The 20,804-nt window shown below is 42.5% G+C and overlaps 1 protein-coding gene across 3 annotated transcripts in view; it reads left to right on the forward strand.

Moving 5' to 3' along the window:
- The window catches only part of rcc2 (regulator of chromosome condensation 2), a 36,545-nt gene that overhangs the window by 2,554 nt on the left and 13,187 nt on the right, over nt 1–20,804 (forward strand). For all 3 annotated transcript variants that reach the window (XM_067970607.1, XM_067970608.1, XM_067970606.1), the window contains 6 exons: nt 5,370–5,463; nt 6,125–6,268; nt 7,260–7,391; nt 10,744–10,832; nt 13,356–13,470; nt 20,306–20,472. In XM_067970607.1, coding sequence (XP_067826708.1) covers nt 5,370–5,463; nt 6,125–6,268; nt 7,260–7,391; nt 10,744–10,832; nt 13,356–13,470; nt 20,306–20,472 — 741 coding nt within the window. The remainder of the gene's footprint in view (nt 1–5,369; nt 5,464–6,124; nt 6,269–7,259; nt 7,392–10,743; nt 10,833–13,355; nt 13,471–20,305; nt 20,473–20,804) is intronic.

The following is a 20,804-nucleotide window of genomic DNA, read 5'->3' on the forward strand; positions in this document are numbered from 1 at the left end:
GCAATGGCATGTTACGATGCATTTTTGGAGCTTAGGATGGATGAGCGAAAAGTTCAGGAGCAATGCCACAAATCTTAGAAGACAACTGAGAGGTTCTTCGCTGCACAATTTTTTTTTTTAGCTCTGCATGATTTCTGTTATAACTTGTATGTCATGCATTAGAAATTGTAGACTTAAAATATGGAAGTGTTTTCCAAAACAATTGCCGCTTACAGTTGTAGTGTGCTACAGTTCCTTTGTATTAGAATGTACCTCGCACTTAGGCATTAAAGGTATGTTTGGCAGAGGGGAAGAAACATTTAAAAAGTTGCCCCTTGTTCTCTTTCTTTTTCTTTTTAGTTTTTGCACTAGATACTGAAATGCAGCTTTCCCGGTCAGTCTCGGGGTTCCCCAGATTCCCAGGGCTCTGGATCGGCTCTCCTGAGACGACTGAAGAAGCAGCTCCTTTTGTTTCCAATGGAGCTACACAAGTCACCTCTTGGTGACAGCGCAAAGTGGCTGAGCAGGGAGGGAAATCTGATACAAATATGTATCCTAACATGTCATGCCTCCTGCACTGCGCAAAAAGTTTCTTTTTAAAAAAGACACTGCAAATATAATTTTCTCTGTAAAATAACTTTAAACAAAATGGGCACCCCCAGACTTTACTTCTTTTTAATTTGCTGGTGTGGCATTGCACTGCTCTGCTCTTCTGGCTCTGGAATTCCACTTATCCCAAGAAGGCCAAACAAAAACCCAGAAGTTGCAAAAGTGATAAACTTTTTAATTAAAGTCTTGGAACTGAGAAATTTGGAGGAAACAAGTGTGGTGAATGGCCTCTGGCAACTCGCCTAACTAACCATTTTTCACGTATGAGCCTCAATAGTAAGTGTTGGTAGGATATTTGACTCTTGGGGCATCACAAGCGAGCCTGATTTTACCCTCTCTGAACCCAGGATCCCTGTGGCCAATTGTGGAAGCCCTACCACAGCCCTTTGAGATTGGACAATTCAGGAGAGATCTGGGATTGAAGATGGGGGCCTTCCTTGTTTTAGATGGTACAGAATTAGAGAGTTTACCTTTTTAGGGATGTTGGGAAGGCTATATCTTCCTGATTCATTTTGTTTTTTTATTAAAGCTGCTGGAATTATACTTAAAAATGATGTGACCCAACACAGCATCAAAAATGCCCTGTTCTCATGAGACGGGTAAAATGAATGGTGCGCACCAAGACTTGCTGTTTTGAATGCATCTGTGCAGCAGTGACCTTCAACATTGTTCTCTAAGTTAATGATAGTTCTCCAATTCAACAATTAGCAGCCTTCATTCTTTGTTCAAAGTTGCCTATCCATATGGCTGAGCTTCTCCTTTTTTTACCAATGTAAAATGTTTTTAAAATTTGTATTAAAACCTTGCCTTTGCATCTTGCATATTATAACAATTAATCTATCCCTCTTAATGGTTTAGTCTCATTGATCCACAAACGCTTCACAAAAGTTTGGTTTGATTATTTTGGATATTCTTTTGTGTGATTAAACTAGTTATAACATGGTAGGTGTAAGCACTCAGCTGTTAATGGTGTGGAATCTTTGTAGTTTGTCAGGATGAGATTTGTGCAGGATTCTAAGTTGACCCTCTCTGATTCTGCTGCAAGTGGGAGGGCATGAGGGTTAGTCCTGGGACACTGAGAGGGGGTGACCCAAGTCACAATCTTAGGAGCCACGCAAGTTTTCCATGTTGCTGGCATGGATGGGAACAGTATTTGATGGAGGTCTGATGTGTATCTTTGTATTGTTAAAGGCAAATTGTGTTTAACTAACTTGAGTTTTTTGATGAGGTACCAGAGGGTTGATGAGGGCAGTGCGGTTGATGTGTATATGGACTTTCAAAAGGCGTTTGATAAAGTGCCACGTAATAGGCTTGTCAGCAAAGTTGAAGCCCGTGGAATAAAAAGGGCAGCGGCAGCATGGATACAAAATTGGCTAAGTGACAGGAAACAGAGAGTAGCAGTGAATGGTTGTTTTTTGGACTGGAGGAAGGTATACAGTGGTGTTCCCCAGGGGTCAGTACTAGGACCACTGCTTTTTTTTATATATATTAATGACTTGGACTTGGGTATCCAGGGGTACAGTTTCAAAATTTACAGATGACACAAAACTTGGAAAGGTAGTGAACAGTGAGGAGGATAGTAATAGACTTCAAGAGGACATAGATAGGCTGATGGAATGGGCGGACATATGACAGATGAAATTTAACGCAAAGAAGTGCAAAGTGATACATTTTGGCAGGAAGAATGAGGAGAGGCAATATAAACGAAATGGTACAATTCTAAAGGGGTGCGGGAACAGAGAGACCTGGGGGTATATGTGCACAAATCTTTGAAGGTGGCAGGACAGGTTGAGAAAGTGGTTCAAAAAAGCATCCGGGATCCTGGGCTTTATAAATAGAGGCATAGAGTACAAAAGCAAAGAGGTTATGATGAACCTTTTATAAAACACTGGTTTGGCTACAGCTGGAGTATAATGTCCAATTCTGGGCACCACACTTGAGTAAGGATGTGAAGGCCTTAGAGAGGGTGCAGAAAAGATTTACTAGAATGGTTTCAGGGATGAGGGACTTCAGTTACATGGATAGACTGGAGAAGCTGGGGTTGTTCTCCTTAGAGCAGAGAAGGTTGAGAGGAGATTCAGTAGAAGTGCTCAAAATCATGACTAGTTTAGATAAAGTAAATAAAGAGAATTTGTTCTTATTGGCAGAAGGATCAAGAACCAGAGGACACAGATTTAAGGTGATTGGCAAAAGAATCAAATTTTATGCAGCGACTAGTTATAATCTGGAATGCGCTGCCCTGAAAGGGTAGTGGAAGCAAATTCAATCGTGGCTTTCAAAAAGGAATTGGATAAATACTTGAGAGGGGAAAAAATTTGCAGGGCTACGGGGAAAGAGCGTGGGAATGGAACCAACTGGATTGCTCTTACAAAGAGCTGGCATAGGCTCGATGGGCCGAATGGCCTCCTTCTGTGCTGTAACCATTTTATATGTAGAAGTTTTGCACAGCAGTCAGCTAATTCTGATGGGTATGGTCTGTGTTGGATTTTATGGAGCATAGCACACCACAGCAGGGTCTTGGAGGATGTGTCAGACCTGGACATAGTAGAAGTGGTTGTACTGGGTGAAATGACCCAACTTCCTGCATATTTTGACAGTTTCTAGTAGGTCACGGAATTCCGGCCACTCATAGGCTTGTGCACTTCTCCACAGCAGCAAGGCGATGCATCACCCCGTGGTACAACCCAATGCCCCCAGCAGTAAAAGTATGAGCATTTGGGGCATTTTGCCAATCAGAACAAGTAATGTACATGTTGCTGGGGAAAAACACCAAGATGTATGGGATGCTTTGTTGCGGGTCTGCCTCTTAGACAACCACTCCAAGCCTCCACAGCCAGAGTAACCCTGGGGCTGACTGCTAAAGAGACAAACCCTAGTGCCCCGTCCACTGCTGCCTCAACCCAATGTCTGATAAATAGCCCCTACCCCCCCATAAGCTCCCCGCCACCCTGACTTGGAAGGACAGCCTACCCTGTCACCAAGTATCTCGCACAATAATGTGGCGAACTGCATAACTATATATGACCCTCAATGTCTGTATCTGCAAGTAACGTGTAGTATGTAATAAGGCACATGCACAAAACAGTAGAAAACTTGGCAGCAGGGTTGGAGTGGGTTAGCCTGGGCAAAGGAAGGACAACGTTAAAGGAAAAATACCTTTTTTGAATATTAGTGATGTGTTTTTTTTGATTATGGCAGGGTGAAGATCGCATCCCTATTAATGATGAGCCATGCAATTCCATCTTGTCAAACATTTTATAAAGTGACTTTTGAAAACATGCCTTGTTTTACAATGATTTTTTTTAAATGTCGTTTCTTAGTGCAATTTGCCCACGCATTCCCTTTCATTGCTGTCTTTATATTTTTTTTAAAGAGCCAGTTTAACTTAAGGGATTTTCTGTATGACGTCAGGCCACAGACGTACTAAATCTGACCTGGCACAGTTAGTAACTGGTCTTGGGAGCTTCTGGAACCAGCAGGAAATGGAAAGACCCATCAAAGACTTGAATTGAATGAATAGTTGCATTCACCATTGGCAGTGCAGCCAGCTGAGTGGGTTATAAAATGTTGGCAGCTGGCACCACTAAAATAAAAAAAATGGTTTAAATGCAGAATAAAGGTACCTCTTCAGCGTGCCATCTTGTGCTCCCAGGTCAACTACAGCACAACTGGATGCATTTAAGACGTGCCTGTGTGCTGGGGCTCTTTTCCCCCGTGCTTTAGTCTGAGGGAACTAGGTTGATCAATGGGAGCACTGACTCGAATGGAAGGCCTTCATTGCTGTTGTGAAACAGATGTTGAAAATAAACCCACAGAAGTGGGTTGATAAATATTTTGATTTTATTTTTCGAGGTTGCCTTTGGAAGGTGCAAAAAAAAAGTGAGCTTGTTAGAGGTTTTGGCATATAGATGAAGTCATAAGCAGAAGGCTTGTGGGAGGTTATGATGTGCCAATTTTGTAAAGAGCATTCTAGAGCAATCTGTTGCAGTCCTATGTACTTGATCTCTAAACTCGGTCGACCAGTCAATTTGTCTGTCGATCTTGGCATACAATAAAGGTTATGGTTTTTTGATTGGCTCAAATACCAATAACTTAATCAGGTAACTTGCTTAAATGTAGACCTGTAGAAAAAAAGCTACAAGTATGCATAAAACAAAATGCTGAAAACACACAGTAAGTCAGTCAACATCTGTAGAGAAAACAGACAAGTTAACATTTCAGTGGTGGACCTTTCGTCAGTTCTTGTTTCAGATTTCCGGAATGTATAGGTTTTTTTTTGCAACTAAAGTAGTCATACTTAGTGGGAGGAGGCTCATGTGGACCATAAACATCAGCTCAGACCAGTTGGGCCGAATCGCCTGTTTCTATGCTGTAAATTCTATGTAATTCTATACTGCTTTCTCATCCACTCCTATATAAACCTACAAATAAGCTAGAATTTAAGAATTATATTATTTATTCGCTCTGCTTTGTATTTCTGGAGGTGGGGTTGGATGGGTGCACAGAGCTGTTACCAAAACTGTCTTTTTCTAACGACGCTGATATAAATGGACTGGGAAACCATGTGGTAGTTCGGATGTATGTCCACAGCTGTATATTTAAGTTTTATTTTAAAACCCGGCACTATTGGACCTCTAAAACACCTCTCTCACATCTATGCCAGGAACATGGAGTGTGGTTGCCCTGCTCCTGCTCCCCTGGAATTTAACGAATGCTGTGACTCACTCTCTGGTAATCTCACACACTCAGAATGTTTCTCTTTTTTTAATGCCTTCCCACAGAAACTGGAAGGATCAAAGTACAAAGGTCAGCTTCTTATCTGTGGAGCCACAAACTGGGACTTAATTGGTCGCAAAGAAGTTCCTAAGCAACAAGGTAGGACGCTATACTTCCCAAGATGCAGCCATGTTTGTGTCCTTTTGACATATTGGTGCTGATTGCCTCAAATATGAACACGTGCACTCTTAATTCATCACCTCGAATTGCTCCCACTGTTGGACTTTACTGAAATTGTAACTCTAAATCAAAGGATCTTTGACCTACAATGGAATCTCGGTTATCTGCTGAATTCTCTCAGAACAGAGTCTTGCATGAGAGATCATCTGATTGCACACATTGCAATTCAAATTAAGCAATTTAATCAAAACATCACAGATGTTTTATGCTTTTAAAAAAAAGAATCAATGGATAATTCAAATTAAGAGTAGACTTGTACAGCAGAGGAGTGCCCTCCCATATGACAGTTGATGCAGGTTCCACTGTATTCTTTTGCCTGTTATTGTCAGTAAATATTTACAGTATGTACCTGAGCTTCAGTCAGTAGTGATTACAAGGTTGATTTTGAGGTACAAGATGGTACATCTTAGGTGACCTCAGAAAATTTGCAAAAGTCGATTAATTACTGTAAATTCAGTGCCAGCAATTTTCTGTTTGCGATAGACAAATGATGAATTGTGAGACAGGCAATTATGTCACCTTGTTTTATTACAATATATTTTGCAATGACTTGTAGTTAAACTCGCTCTAATTGTTTCAGCTGCATACCGCAACCTGGGACAGAATTTGTGGGGCCCGAATCGTTACGGATGTCTCTCAGGAATACGTGTGCGGACAGTGTCATCAGGAGCATGTGCTGCTCACAATCTCATCATTACAACGGAGGGGAAGCTCTGGAGCTGGGGTGAGTAGCTGGTAACTCGATAAGAGGAATTGTAAAGGGCAGTGCAACTGTCTTGAGCTTGCACTTTTTGTCGCTTGAATCAGCTAGAAGTCAGTTACTGACTGAAACTGAAATTTGCTTATCAGATTTGCATGCAAGTACTCCTGTTGACTTCCACATTTCTAGCATTTGACTGCCTTAAAGCCTAAAGTGACTTGCCATGTTGTTGAGGGGCAGGAGGGAAGACTTGTGGTTTTGTTTCCTCCCATCGTCTTTCCTGTTCTGGCTGGGGAAGAAAGTGAATTGCTCATTCCTCTCTGTCTTGCTGTGCAACCTGGAATGTGTTTGAGTGGTTTGCAGTGACTTGCATAGAATGTATAGCACAGAAACAGGCCATTCAGTCCAATTGGTCCATGCAGGTGTTTATGCTCCACACGAGCCTCCTCCCACCCCTCTTCATCTAACCCTATCAGCATAACCCTCTATAACTTTCTCCCCCATGTGTTCATCTAGCTTCTGCTTAAATGCACCTATGCTATTCGCCTCAACTACTTCATGTGGTAGCAAGTTTCACATTCTAACCACTCTCTGGGTAAAGAAGTTTCTCCTGAATTCCCTATTGGATTTATTAGTGACTACCTTATATTTATGGCCCCTAGTTTTAGTCTTCCCCCACAAGTGGAAACATCTTCTGTATCAACCCTTTCATAATCTTAAAGATCTTATCTGCCAACCTTAAATTGTGCACACCTCAGTTTTATATTTGTGACTGAGCTGCAAGGGTTTGTACTGCCTTACCAGTTCTATTTATTTAAATGACCCAGAGCTATATAACTAAGCGCAAACCGCTACCTTTTATAGTAGACGCAATAAATTTGTAGAAAATGAGTTCAACAAAAAATGCACCTATTAATCCTGTCAGTATAGCTTGCTTTCTGACTAGTGTAGCACAGTGTGTATTACAAGCTATTTTTAAAATGTTCTTTTTCTTTTGTCTTTTCACTTCTCTTAGGTCGAGGGGAGAAAGGTCAGCTTGGACATGGAGACGCAAAGCGAGGAGAGGTCCCCAAGCTCATTGAGGCTCTCAAAGAACAGACAATCGTTGCAGTAGCTTGTGGGCGTAATCACAGTCTCTGTTTAACAGGTAACTGCCAGAGCGCTGGAGAGGCCTGAAAGTTGTCTTCATTGCGACTTTGATGAGCAGAAATGATATTTCACAGATCTTGGCTTGTTCACTCACTTTTAGGGATGAGTGACACATCTGGCACGATGGGCCGAATGACGACCTCCTGTGCTGTGTCATTCTATGATCACGGTTAAAACTAATATTTAACATATGCCTAAAAGCTCATTCTGTAAGAATTTTAATAGTTGCAGTGTTTAACATCAGGTTTTTTAAAAAAAAAAGTGACTTCCTCTTTTCTGAATATTGGGGGCTTACAGTTTTGCAGCGGTGTGTGTGTGTTATATCATAAACCGAACAGAGACATGTTAAGATGTAACTTAAGGTATAATACAACCTTATCTGATAATTAGCCACTGCACTGCCTGGTGTTAATGAGCAGAGTAACGGTGCATAAAGAGGATTACAGGACATTCTAAGCAGTGGCAGTTGGCCCACCCGTCTGAACGTGCGTCAGATAATTTGAAGTGGTGGCAAAAAAACGATTTTTCTTTTCTTTTCCCCCCCCCCACCACCTTTTTTATTTTTCTTCCCTTTCCTCCCTCCGCAATTGACTCGTTGGATAATTGTAATACTGCTGGGCAATGTAGCCCTCTAGATTGTCCCTTCCAAAACACAGGGGTGGGGGGTGGGTGATTGAAGCAGACCACCACATCCCAACCCTGTCTCTCCTTGATGCTGGTCCAAATAGAAGACTTAATGGGGCTGATCTGGCCTTGAGGTAGCGGGAGGAAATTCTGTGTCAGGTCATTCTAAACATGCTTTTAATTGGATGTTTAGATCTGTTTCATTGCTTGCTGAGACTTTCAGACTTTTTTTTAATCTTCTGCCTAGCAAACTGCTGTCTAATCCAATTTGATTGAATTTAAATCTTGTCGGTTTCGAAATTTTCCAGGGGAGTTTATAGTTGAAAGGCATCAGCATAGAGCTCAATGATGTCCATTTCATTGGAGAGGAAATGAAGCAGAGCACTTGATGTGGGGGTCCCTTGGCTGATTGCTGCCAGAGTCCATGTGTTTAATTTCCTTTTCATTGAAGTGGCTGTCTTCTGGGTGATATGGTGCAATCTTTCAACTATAAATTTCCCTGCAAGCAACACTTTTGAAATCTGAAGTGGAATGCATAAAAGCCTAAGTATTTCCACTGAATTTACCTATTCAGTTATCTTCTCTTGAGGTTTGAGAGTTGTGCCTGGAGCATGTTTTTGTTCTGCACTTGGCACAGCCTTTAGCTTCCTGTCTGAAGAACTGTGGGGGAGAACGGTGCAAATTAAAATGATTGCAGTCTAATTAGCCCAAGCCATATAGACCTAAAAGATCCCAGCTTCCACCCCTGCTCTTTGTGTTGGGTTAGCTGAAATCAGTCGGTAGAGATACTACAATCTGCCTCTGTGTCACTGGGCAAGGTAGTGGTTAAAAAATTTGGCTGCTTCTCATTGATGTCCAGGGATTCCTTCTGAAAAGTACACAGTGGACAGGGCGGCTGCAGAGACTAGGAGGTCGAGCCTGAGGCCTTCCTGGTCTCACTGGGACCACTGATAAATCACTGCACCACTGGAGGAGGAGGGAGTTCAAATCTAAAATCAAAAACAGCAAATGATTTGCCTATTGCATGTGCAACATATACTTGCACTTGTATAGCATTTTTAACAGCAAATGTCCTAAGGGAGTTATCATTGTAAACATTTTTAATCTGTACTGGACAATATGTTACTTTGGAAAGTTTTCAGTTTTCAAAATGCATGCCATTTGTCATTGTTGCATAAATTGGTATCTTGCATAATCACACAACCTTGGATCAAAATAACTCAACTGTTTAATTGTATCTGTGCTCTGTGTGATTTCTCCCCTGCTGGTAGACCAGAAAAGGGAGTGATTCCGATCTGGCTGCACTGGAATGTATTCAAAAACTAATTGCCCTGCTCCTACACAACAAACTTTCTTTTGTTCCTTTTATTTCTCATTCTCCCCCCCCCCCCCCCCCCCCCCCCCCCTCCTGAAGGGGCTAACCTATGCTGGGGTACAGTTCCACAGCTGCCAGAAGTGCTCCTGTACCTTGCTCAAGTGACTATTTGTGAGTGTACAGACATGTAAATGCATATTTGTTGTTAAGCTGTCAAGGGTATCACGTCTGATCCCAGTCCTCTCCTCACCTGATGTCAAACACCCATTGCCAGCAGAGGTTACTGGGCAAACTTATCATAAGCAGGAAACTTGTCCGTTTTTCTTCTCCCTTCCCTAGGGATGTGTCGATCAATCGTTGCAGCTCATCCACTGATTCGACTGATTCAGACTAGGGACCAAACCTGAAACGGTAACCTGGAGCGGGATCTCGGTGGGTGGGAAGTGGGACGTGCCAAAACCCCTCCTCTCCCGCCCGTGACTTTGGCAGCATGAAGCTCAGGCGATTTTTAACGCCCGAGCCTTATCTGCATGCCGCCGGTCAGCTGCTCCTCGACCCCCGAGACGGGTGTGAAATGGCAGCTGGTCAGCGGGTGGAAGCGGACGTTCGGGTGGCAGGAAGACCATAGGCCGGCACCAGAGGGAGGCTCACCGGCAAGAAAATAAGTTGAGGGGAGGAAAGGGGAAACTCTGGGCAGGAGAGGCCTAAACGTTCCTTGTGGGGCCTGGAGGAGCACTTCTGTTCCTCCTGACCCCACAAGGAAATTCTTTTTAAAAGAAACCTTAAATGTCCTCTTCTAGTCCCGGATCATCTTCCCACTGTGTTCACCTGGTGGGAAACCCACGATGGCTTCCCAGCTCAGGTCAAGGTTAAAATTGCATTTGTGGCCTGAGGACATCGTCAGGCCCCAATCTGCATATTTAACGAAGGACACCACCAGCTTCAGGTGGGTGCCCATGCTGCCTGCTCAGAAGAACAGGTTAAAATCGAAGACAGCCAGATTCATGGGGGATGTTGGTGGGTAAGTCACCCGGCCAATTTTAATTGCCCGCCTGATTTCCGCTGGGCGGGTACAGTTAAAATCGCCCCATGTCGGTTTTGGCTGTAGCACGCCATGTGGTGTGTTGTGTTTAGCTACTAAGCCAGTGCAGGAGCTATTTTTTTTTTTAAAAAGACTAATCTTAAACTAGGTGACTTTGATGTTTCGCTTAACACTGGAATTCTAAATGAGTAACATGAAAAGCAGTGCACTACCTAAAATTGACCATATCCTATATGTGGCTATTCATGATTATCCATCATGATGCCTGTTGTAATTCTAATTCATCTTCTTGATTGAAGACTGATTCATGCTCTGTAGGTTATGGTTTTTTTGTAATTACTAAGTTGTCTTAACTTTTTGTGTGTGTAGAAAATGGAACCGTTTTTGCCTTTGGTGAGAACAAAATGGGACAGCTTGGCCTTGGAAACCAGACTGAAGCGGAACCCTGCCCTGCACAGGTAAACCAAACCCAACCAATCTGACAAACTCCTTTTCTGATGGTGGATAGTTCCCATCCATCTACCCAGTCCCTCCCCACTCACCCATTTCCGATTTTCTCACTCCTGTAGTCACTGACTTATGCTGGGTGTTAGCGGCCCCATGGTAACTTGCCCATGTGAACCACTCTTCATGTGTGGTTAGTGAATGTTGACAGGCTATCCAACTGTGATGGGGTTGCAAGGGTGGCAATGCAGCCATGTCTAATCCTGGTGTCTCCATGTTTATGTACACATTTTCCAGCAGAGGCACTGAAAAACAATCAGGGTTGAGAACCCTTTCTCTCTGACTCTGTCTCCCGTGCACTCTTTCTCGCACTCTCTGCTCGCCATCTTTCCTTTCTCCCCCCCCCCCCCCCCCCCACCCCCGACTCTCTGATGTATTTATATATTGTGTACAGTTGTTTCAGATGTACAGTAGCACATAATGCAGTGTCTATTGAACATCTGTGCTGAAATACTACCATTTCATGTCACATTACATTAATGAACAGTGCAGCCAGTGGCATTAATGGTGATGCCCAATAATAATGTTACTCGAATGGGAGCACAGAGCTGGCTGATGATCTCTGTATTTGAAAAGATCAGTGCCGTGCTACCAGGAAGCTTTATGTATGGTGTCTTTATGAAGTCCTTTGAAGCTGGGTGACATTGACTTGACACTTGGAGAAGTGTATTCTAAGTTGCCCTATAAAAGTTTTAAAGAGTTTTGTCTTGGACTTCCCTTGCTGCTCTGATCTAATACTGTTTTTGCAGTAGCTTCTAAGTATATTTTCCACCAATAATTGTAGGTTTTGCCTGTTCATAAGACGGGGGTGGAGGGGGGGGAGAGAGAGGGTTTGTTCATTCATGGGATATAGGCGTCGCTGGCAAGGCCAGCATTTATTGCCCATCCCTAATTGCCTTTGAGAAGGTGGTGGTGAACTGCTGCAGTACGTGCTGCAGCAGCCAGCTCTGTGCTCCCATTCTAGTAACATTATTATTGGGCATCACCATTAATGCCACTGGCTGCACTGTTCATTACAGTAATGTGACATGAAATGGTAGTATTTCAGCACAGATGTTCAATAGACACTGCATTATGTGCTACTTACATCTGAAACAACTGTACACAATATATAAATACATCAGAGAGTCGGTGGGGGGGAGGGGCGGGGAAAGGAAAGACAGCGAGCAGAGAGTGCGAGAAAGAGTGCACGGGAGACAGAGACAGTGTTGTTAGGTAGGGAGTTCCAGGATTTTGACTCAGTGACGTTGAAGGAACGGCGATATATTTCCAAGTCTGGATGGTGTGTGACTTGGAGGGGAACGTGCAGGTGGTGGTGTTCCCATATGCCTGCTGCCCTTGTCCTTCTAGGTGGTAGAGATTGTGGGTTTGGGAGGAGCTGTCGCAGAAGCCTTGGCAAGTTGCTGCAGTGCCTCTTGTAGATGGTACAAGAGTGCCTCTTGTAGATGGTGGTGAAGAGAATGAATGTTCAAGGTGGTGGATGGGGTGCCAATCAAGTGGGCTGCTTTGTCCTGGATTGTGTCGAGCTTCTTGTGTTGTTGGAGCTGCACTCATCCAGGCAAGTGGAGAGTGTTCCACACACTCTTGACCTGTGCTTTGTAGATGGTGGAAAGGCTTTGGGGAGTCAGGAGGTGAGTCACTCGTTGTAGAATACCCAGCCTCTGACCTGCTCTTGTAGCCACAGTATTTATGCGGCTGGTCCAGTTAAGTTTCTGGTGATGGTGACCCCCAGGATGTTGATGGTGGAGAATTCGGCGATGATAATGCAGTTGAATGTCAAGGGTAGGTGGTGAGACTCTCTCTTGTTGGAGATGGTCATTGTCTGGCACGAATGTTACTTGCCACTTATAGCCCAAGCCTGGATGTTATCCAGGTCTTGCTGCATGCGGGCAGGGACTGCTTCATTATCTGAGGGGTTGCGAATGGAACTGAACACTGCAATTATCAGCGAACATCCCCATTTCTGACCTTATGATGGAGGGAAGGTCATTGATGAAGCAGCTGAAGATGGTTGGGCCTAGGAACTGCCCTGAGGAACTCCTGCAGCAATGTCCTGGGGCTGAGATGATTGGCTTCCAGCAACTACTACCATCTTCCTTCGTGCTAGCTATGACTCCAACCACTGGAGAGGTGGCGAGAGAGAAGGTTTACATATGTTTGTGTTGTTGCAGCCAGTACTATATAATAAGCTATGGTAAAACAAGGGGGTGACGGAAGATACAGACACTCGAACCGATTTTATTTGTGATCAAATAAAATTTGCACTTTCCATGAAGAAATCTGACCCACAAAGATTTCACAACTGTTTAGACTATGGAGCACAGTGCACTTGTTTTTGGCTGAGGAAATGTCTCCCTCCCTGAAAGAAAAATAAATTTGGCTGTAATTTAAAACGGTGCTACAGTGATCGTCCTTTTTATAATACTGAGTGGATTGATCAATTAGCTTGTTTATACTTTTGTCCCTTTTTTTTTCAGATAATGTACAATGGCCAGCCAATTGTGAAAATTGCCTGCGGTGCAGAATTCAGTATGATTGCTGACTGCAAAGGGAACCTGTATTCTTTTGGTCACCCAGAGTATGGACAGCTTGGTATGTGTGTGCATGTGTTTAAAATTTAGCACCATTGTGTCTTAGCACTTGATTTCTCTTCCACAACTCCATTTTGCTACCTGCTCAAGTTAGGGACTTCTCCCAGTGTCCTGGCTAACATCCCTCCCTCAACCAAATGCGTTTTGTACATTTAAAAAAAAATGCACAAATTGACCAAGCATCTCTTGCTGTTTACGGGGCCTTGACGTGTGCAGTTGACTGCACTTTAAAAGTAATTCATTGGTTGCGAAGTGCTTTGAAATGTACTGAAGACAAGAGAGACTCTAAATGCAAGTCCTTTCTTGATGCCTTATTGCAAATTGTCCCATGGAGATTGACCTGTCGTTCCATGATACGTTGTACTAAGAGTACCCTTGCCATTGACTGACGCAGCATCTCCAATTCTGAACCTTTTTTTATTTATTTATTCTGTATTTGTTGACTTGCTAGCATTGTTCTTCAATGAATGTCAACTGTTTTCTCTAATAAAAGATGGGAGATTTGGAGGAGTTACTGATAACAGGTCTCCCATTCTGAAAGATTCAGGAACTCAGGTATAGGTGTACTAGTGTCCGGTGGAGTATTTTGGTGCCCGCCTTGGTTTACTGGTAGCGCTCTCACCTCTAAGTCACAAGATTGTAGGTTCAAACTCCACTTCAGAGACTTGAGCACGTGATCTAGGCTGACGTAACCGTAGAGTACTGAAGGATGCTGCACTGTGTGAGGTGCCATCTTTTGAATGACTTGTCAAGCTGTGTTGTCTGCCTTTCAGGTGAATGTAAAACAATCCCTTGGCACTGTTCTCCTGGTGTCCAACATCACTTATCTGGTCATTTATCTCATTGCTGCTTGTGGGACCTTTCTGTGCACAAATTGGCTACCATATATCCCTACATTGCAAATGTGGCTGTGCTTCAGAAGTACTTCATTGGCTGTGATGTTTTGGGGCGTCCTGAAGTTGTGAAAGGTGCTATATAAATGCAAGTTCATTCCGTTGATCCAGGAAGCTGGTTACTGAGGGTGATTTGTAAAAATACAAATAAACTCCCATTCCTCCTAAAACTGCCACGCTCCCAGGCTGAGTTGGAGCTTGATGGTGACATTGAGAAGAAGCTGGAGCAAATGAGCTAGGTTGTCTTGGGAACATAGGAACAGGAGTAGGCCATTCAGCCTCTGGAGACTGTTTTGTCATTCAGTGAGATCATCGCTGATCAGTATCCTAACTCCATCCACCTGCCTTGGCTCCATATCCCTTAATACCCTTGGCTAGCAAAAATCTATCCATCTCAGATTTAAAATTATTAATTGAGCTAGCATTACTGCTTTTTGTGGGAGAGAGTTACACGCTTCGACCACCCTTTGTGTGAAGAAGTGTTTCCTAACTTCTCTCCTGAATGGCTTGGCTCTGATTTTTTAAGGTAATGTCCCTGTTTCCTAGACTCCCCCACCAGCAGAAAATGTTTCTCTCTATCTATCGTATCAATTCCTTTCAAAATCCTAAAACATTTCATTAGCTTTTTTGATTTTTTTTGTATTTCACCACTACATTTTAGTGATCTGTTTTATTGGACCCCTAATCTCTTTGGACTTTCACTGTTCCTAACTTTTCACCATTTTAAAAAATGCTCGTATCTATCCTTTTTTCGATCCAAAATGGGAGGCCTCACACTTACCTGTGTTGAAATCCATCTGCCACAGTTTTGTCCACTCACTTAATCTATCAATGTCTCTTTGTAATTTTATGCTCCTGTCTACACTACATACTATGCCACCAACCTTTGTGTCATCGGCAAACTTTGATATATAGCTCTCTATTGTGTTATCTAAATCGTTAGTATGGTGAATAGTTGAGGCCCCAGCACAGATCCTTTGTGGGACACCACTAGTCACTTCCTTCCAATTCAAGTACATACCCATTATCCCTACTCTCTGTCTTCTACCACCTAACTAATCTCCTAATCAGGTCAGTAATTTGCCTTAAATTCCATGAGCTTTAATTTTAGCTAACAGTCTCTTATGTGGAACCTTATCAAATGCCTTCTGGAAGTCCATAGACATTCCCCTATCTACCCCTTTAGTTACTTCCTCAAAAAATTCAGTTATGTTCGTTAGACATGACCTACCTTTTACAAATCCATGTTGGCTCTTTCTAATCAGCTCAAATTTCTCTAGGTGCTCAGTCACTTTTTCCTTAATTATAGATTCCAATAACTTCCCCACAACAGATGTTAGACTAATAGGTCTATAATTTCTTGATTTCTCCCTCTCACCTTTTTTAAATAATGGAGTTACATTTGCAATTTTCCAATCTAAAGGGACAATTCCTGAATCGAGAGAGCTTTGGAAGATTATGGTTAAAGCATCTGCAATTTCCTCACCACCTGCTTTAAAATCCTGGGGTGGAAACCAGGTCCTGGGGATTTGTCAGTCTTTAGTCCCGTTATCTTTTCTAATACTGTTTTCTTGCTTACGTTAACTTTTAACGAGTTTAGAAGTCTGCCACTTCCTTATTTTCATTTGCAACATTACCCGCATCTGTTTTTAAAAAGGGCCCACATTATCCGTGACTGCCCTTTTTCTTCTAATATAATTGTTAAAAACTTTGTTAATCTTGATCTCCCTCGCAAGTTTCTTTTTGTATTCCCTTTTTGCAGCTCTTACTATCTTTTTTGTCTTCCTTTGCTGTTCCTTATATCTCTCCCAGTCTCCTGGATCTACACTATTCTTTGCAGTTTTGTGTGCTCTTTCCTTTCCTTTTAGTTTTACGTTATCTCTCACCTCTTTTGTTGACCTTGGCTGTTTTGTTTGGTAAGTAAAGTTCTTGCCCATTAGGGGCATATACTGGTCCTGTATTAAGCTAAATTCTTTTTTGATCACCTCCCACTGTTCATCTGTAGTTTTACCCAATAACAGTTTTGCCCAGTTTGCTGTCGTCAGTCTCTGTCTCATCCAGTTAAAGATAGGCTTACCAAAATCTAGAATCTTAGTAACTGTGTTAAGTTTTTCCTTTTCAAACCTAACACTGAATTCGATCATATCATCACTGTTAGATAAATATTCCCTTACTGTTTGATTATTAACTAAGTCTGGCTTATTTCTCATTATTAAATCTAGTATGGCTTGGCCTGCCCTCTTGGCCCTAGAACATATTACACCAGAAAACTATCTTGAATGCACTCAAGAACTTCACTACCTTTCTGACTTGAGCTATTCTGCTCTTTCCAATCTATATGAAAATTAAAGTCCCCTGTCAAAACAACTCTGCTTTTGCTACAAGCCTCTCTCATCTCTGAATTAATACATTCTGCCACTTCATTGCTGCTATCAGGAGGCCTGTTGACAACTTCCATTACATTTTTAAGACCTCTCTTATTCTTCAATTCTAACCATAGTCTCTGCTGATTGCTTGCCCTTACCAATATCTTCTCACACTAAAGTTGTAATAGTAACTTTAATCAATAAGGCTACCCCTCCTCCTCTTCCAGTTTCCCTATCCTTTCTAGAGACCTTTTATAATCTGGAATATTTAACTCCCAATCATTACCAGCTTGCAGCCATGTCTCAGAATGGCCACCATGTCATACCCTCTAAGCTGTATTTGAGCCTCTAATTCACTCAATTTATTTCTTATACTCTGTGTGTATTAGTATACAAAACTCTTATTTGGGCAAGAGACCCTAACCTATCCTTCTGCCCTGTGCTGTCTTTCTCGCACCGTTTAACGCATTTCTTATTTGTCATTCCTGCTGTAACTACTTTAGTTATTTTAGTATCCCCTTCACCTGGAGTGTCTATATCACTGTTTGTGACCTGCTCTTATCCCTTTAAATTGTTAAACTATCATTTTTACTATTGTTTCTGACTGAGACCTCCTCCCCACCGTCATTTATTAGTTTTAAGTCCTTTTTACCATCCTATTTATCCTTTCTGCTAGGACCTTGGTTCCAGCCCGGTTCAGGTGCAGCCTGCCCAACGGTACAGCTCCATCCTGTCGCAATACTGGTGCCAGTGTCCCATGAAGTGGAACCCCTTCTTCCCACACCACTCCTTTTAGCCACATGTTCACCTTCCTGATCAGTTTGTCCCTATTCCAATTAGCACATAGCTCAGGTAACAATCCTGAGATTACCACCCTTGAGGTCCTGCTTTTTAATTTAGCTCTTAATTCCTGACAATCCCTCAGCAGGTCCTCTTTCCTTTTCTTCTCTGTCATTCGTCCCAGCATAGACCATGACAACTGGATCATCCCCCTCCCTTTCCAAATTCTTTTCCGGCTGTATTGCGATATGTCTTGTGCCTCTCTTTGTGAGGGGGGAGGAGAAGAAAGGACTGTGCTGCTGTGATAGGCCACTGTACTTGTGCCTTGACCTAAGGGTCAGATATGAAACTTCATATCAAGGCGGAATTTATGTGACTTTAAGAAGTTTCCTTTTGTATTTATTTGTTTCTGCTTGTCCTTGCTCCGCACATTGGTTGGGTAATTTGTTTATTCTGAACACTTAATATTATTCCACACTCAATATTGGGGTACACCCCATATGAGAAATTCCTATCTTGTCTTTTGTGAGGAAGGAAACAACGGAAACTTCACCCCCACTCCACTCCAGCAGAATGAAGGAGCAGAAAATGTTGTTTCCTTCAGTAATCTTGTAAGCAGCTGTACTGTGCCATTGGCTGAGGTTTGGCAGCAGTGAATAGAATAAAGTAATTTGTTGTTGCTCAGAAATGGTATTTTTACTGTCTCCGAGACTTTTTATGCAAAATTGCAGTACTTGGGCAAATAGCACTGCATTCATCAAGCGTAGAAACGTGCGTAACGTCATCAAAATCACTTGGTATAGTCATGAATTGCAGCAGAAGGGAGGATAGATAGGCGATGCATTGGCATTTTAATATCTAATAGAATCTTTTCACTTAACTGCTTCCTGGAGAGATGGCACCACCAGCTTTAAATGTTTTAATGCCTGTACAGAACTTCCATTGAATGTGTTTATGGGGAAGGGATTTGGAGGTGGAGCAGCCAGAGATCTGCCATTTCAATTGCTTCCAAGAGTGCACCACTCCACTCCTCGAATGATTTTCAGTGTGAAAGTTAGCAGTGATCAAGCAATCCTATTAATCTGCTTGCACGTTGCTGACGTGTGAATTTCCTCCCTGACTAGCTGAACACTACCCCTCTCTTGCACTGAAGGGCATATTGCCCAGATTCAAAAAAAACTCAAAAGCAATCATTACTGCCTTTTAATGAGTGTTTCACACATGATCAGTGGCTGATTAAGGCCATTGGAGTCGTTAGGCAGTGTTAATGTTCATCTCCTTGATCTGTGTGGGTATGAAATTCTTGACAGTTTAATGAGCTGGAACAGGATTTCCTTTGAGATTCTGAGTTTACAGTGTTAATGGTTATCCTTTTCATCTTTAAAAGACCAGGGGACTCTGAAGGATTGCTTTTTTCCCCCCTCTGTATTTATGTGCTGTCTCCAGCACCAATATTGTAATTTAAATGAGGAGGTGCTAATGTCTTTGGTACTAGAGACAGGCCTCAGAGTGTTCTATTTTTGTGTGGCTATCAATGGGCTGAGCCCTCTGCCTGGTCATACAAGTCAACGATGTACCTTTCATGTCGCTGGCCTGTGCCAACCTTTCCCCTGATGGTGGCAAGAAACCTACAAAGATTGCAAGACCTTTTCTGCTAGTGCGCTGAATTCCACTCCATAATGTCAACTGTGCGATTTCAGAACACTAAAGACTTGACTCATCATAAGACAAGAGGAAAAAAATATCTGAAAAACTTAGTACACATTAACATAAAGTAAATGGAGTAGGAGGAGGCTCTCGTGGAGCATAAGAAATGCCGAATGGCCTGTTTCTGTGCTGTAAATTCTATGTACCTGGGCTGTTTTGCTTTTGAACGTGTGCATTAATCAGAAAGCACTTTTTCACAGTGTGGTGGAAATTTGGAACTCCACAAAAGGTTGTGGATGCTGGGACAACTGCAAGACTGAGATAGATAGATTATTGCTAGGTAAAGGAGTGAGAGAAAGTGGTGGCCGTGTGAACATCTCTGGTTAAAGCTTTGGAGTGAAGGGAATCTGTGATTTAGATAGTGGTAACTAGATTTGTAATTTGGTCACAACCTAAATATATTTTACCCAAGTCTTTTTTGCTGCCAATTTTCCTCGTCCTTCTCGGTGTTAGGACCGAGAATGGAGGTGCAGAGTCAATTAAAACTGCATGGTCCTACAGTGTCTGAAATGAACAGTGCAGTTTAATTCCTGCTGTTTCTCTCTGATCTGATCTGATCTGATCTCTCTCTGCCTGGTTTATAATACATTGGTTACTTTGTGCTGGTCATCATTGTGTAATGTTTTGGAAAACTCACAAAAGGTTATGCGAACCTCTGACTGCTGAGCTGGATATTTGCACCAGCTGTTTCAATGGGATGTCTATTTAAAATCTCTATTTTAAAATTATGAAGAAGTTTGATAGGATAGACGAAGAGAATGTGTTTCCACTTGCAGGGGAGGCCAGAACTAGGGGCCATAAATATAAGACAATCACTAATAAATCCAAAAGGAATTTAGGAGAAACTTCTTTACTCCGAAAGTGGTGCGAACGTGAAACTCGCTACCACATGGAGTGGTTGAGGCGAATAGCATAGATGGATTTAAGGGGAAGCTAGATAAGTACATGAGGGAGAAAGGAATAGAAGGTTATACTAATAGGGTAAGACAAAGTAAGGAGGGAGGAGACTTGTGTGGAGCCGACATAGATCTGTTGGGTTGAATGGCCTATTTCTGTGCTGTATAATTCTATGTACTGACTTTTCAAACAGGACACAACTCTGATGGAAAATTCATTGCTCGGGCCCAGAGAATCGAGTTTGACTGTGAGGTGCTGCCACGGCGGGTGGCCATCTTCTTGGAGAAGACAAAAGATGGTCAAATCTTACCAGTGCCAAATGTTGTTGTCCGCGACGTGGCCTGTGGAGCGAATCATACGGTACAAGATGATGATTTGAGCTTAGAACTGTCTTGCTAAACAAACTGTGTAACCTGACTTGTACACCTGAAACCCATTCCCCCCTACCAATAACAGCATCAATTTAAGGACGAGACAGGCAAATCTGTTGTGTTCTTAGCAAGGAAGGCTGAACCCTCTCCCACAGAAAAAACAAATGCCAACTTAACGGCCTTTCAAAGAAAGTGATTTGCATGGAGGGTAGGGTTAAGGGAGAAGTCCTTGCTTTTCTTCTCTGCCCTCGAGGGAAAAACTTAAGAGCATTTTAAAAAATTTTTTGCAGAGATTGTCACTCGTGAGAGGCTCATTTTTGA

This window comes from Heptranchias perlo, chromosome 32 (genome assembly GCF_035084215.1).
Source record: "Heptranchias perlo isolate sHepPer1 chromosome 32, sHepPer1.hap1, whole genome shotgun sequence".
NCBI classification, from domain to species: domain Eukaryota; kingdom Metazoa; phylum Chordata; class Chondrichthyes; order Hexanchiformes; family Hexanchidae; genus Heptranchias; species Heptranchias perlo.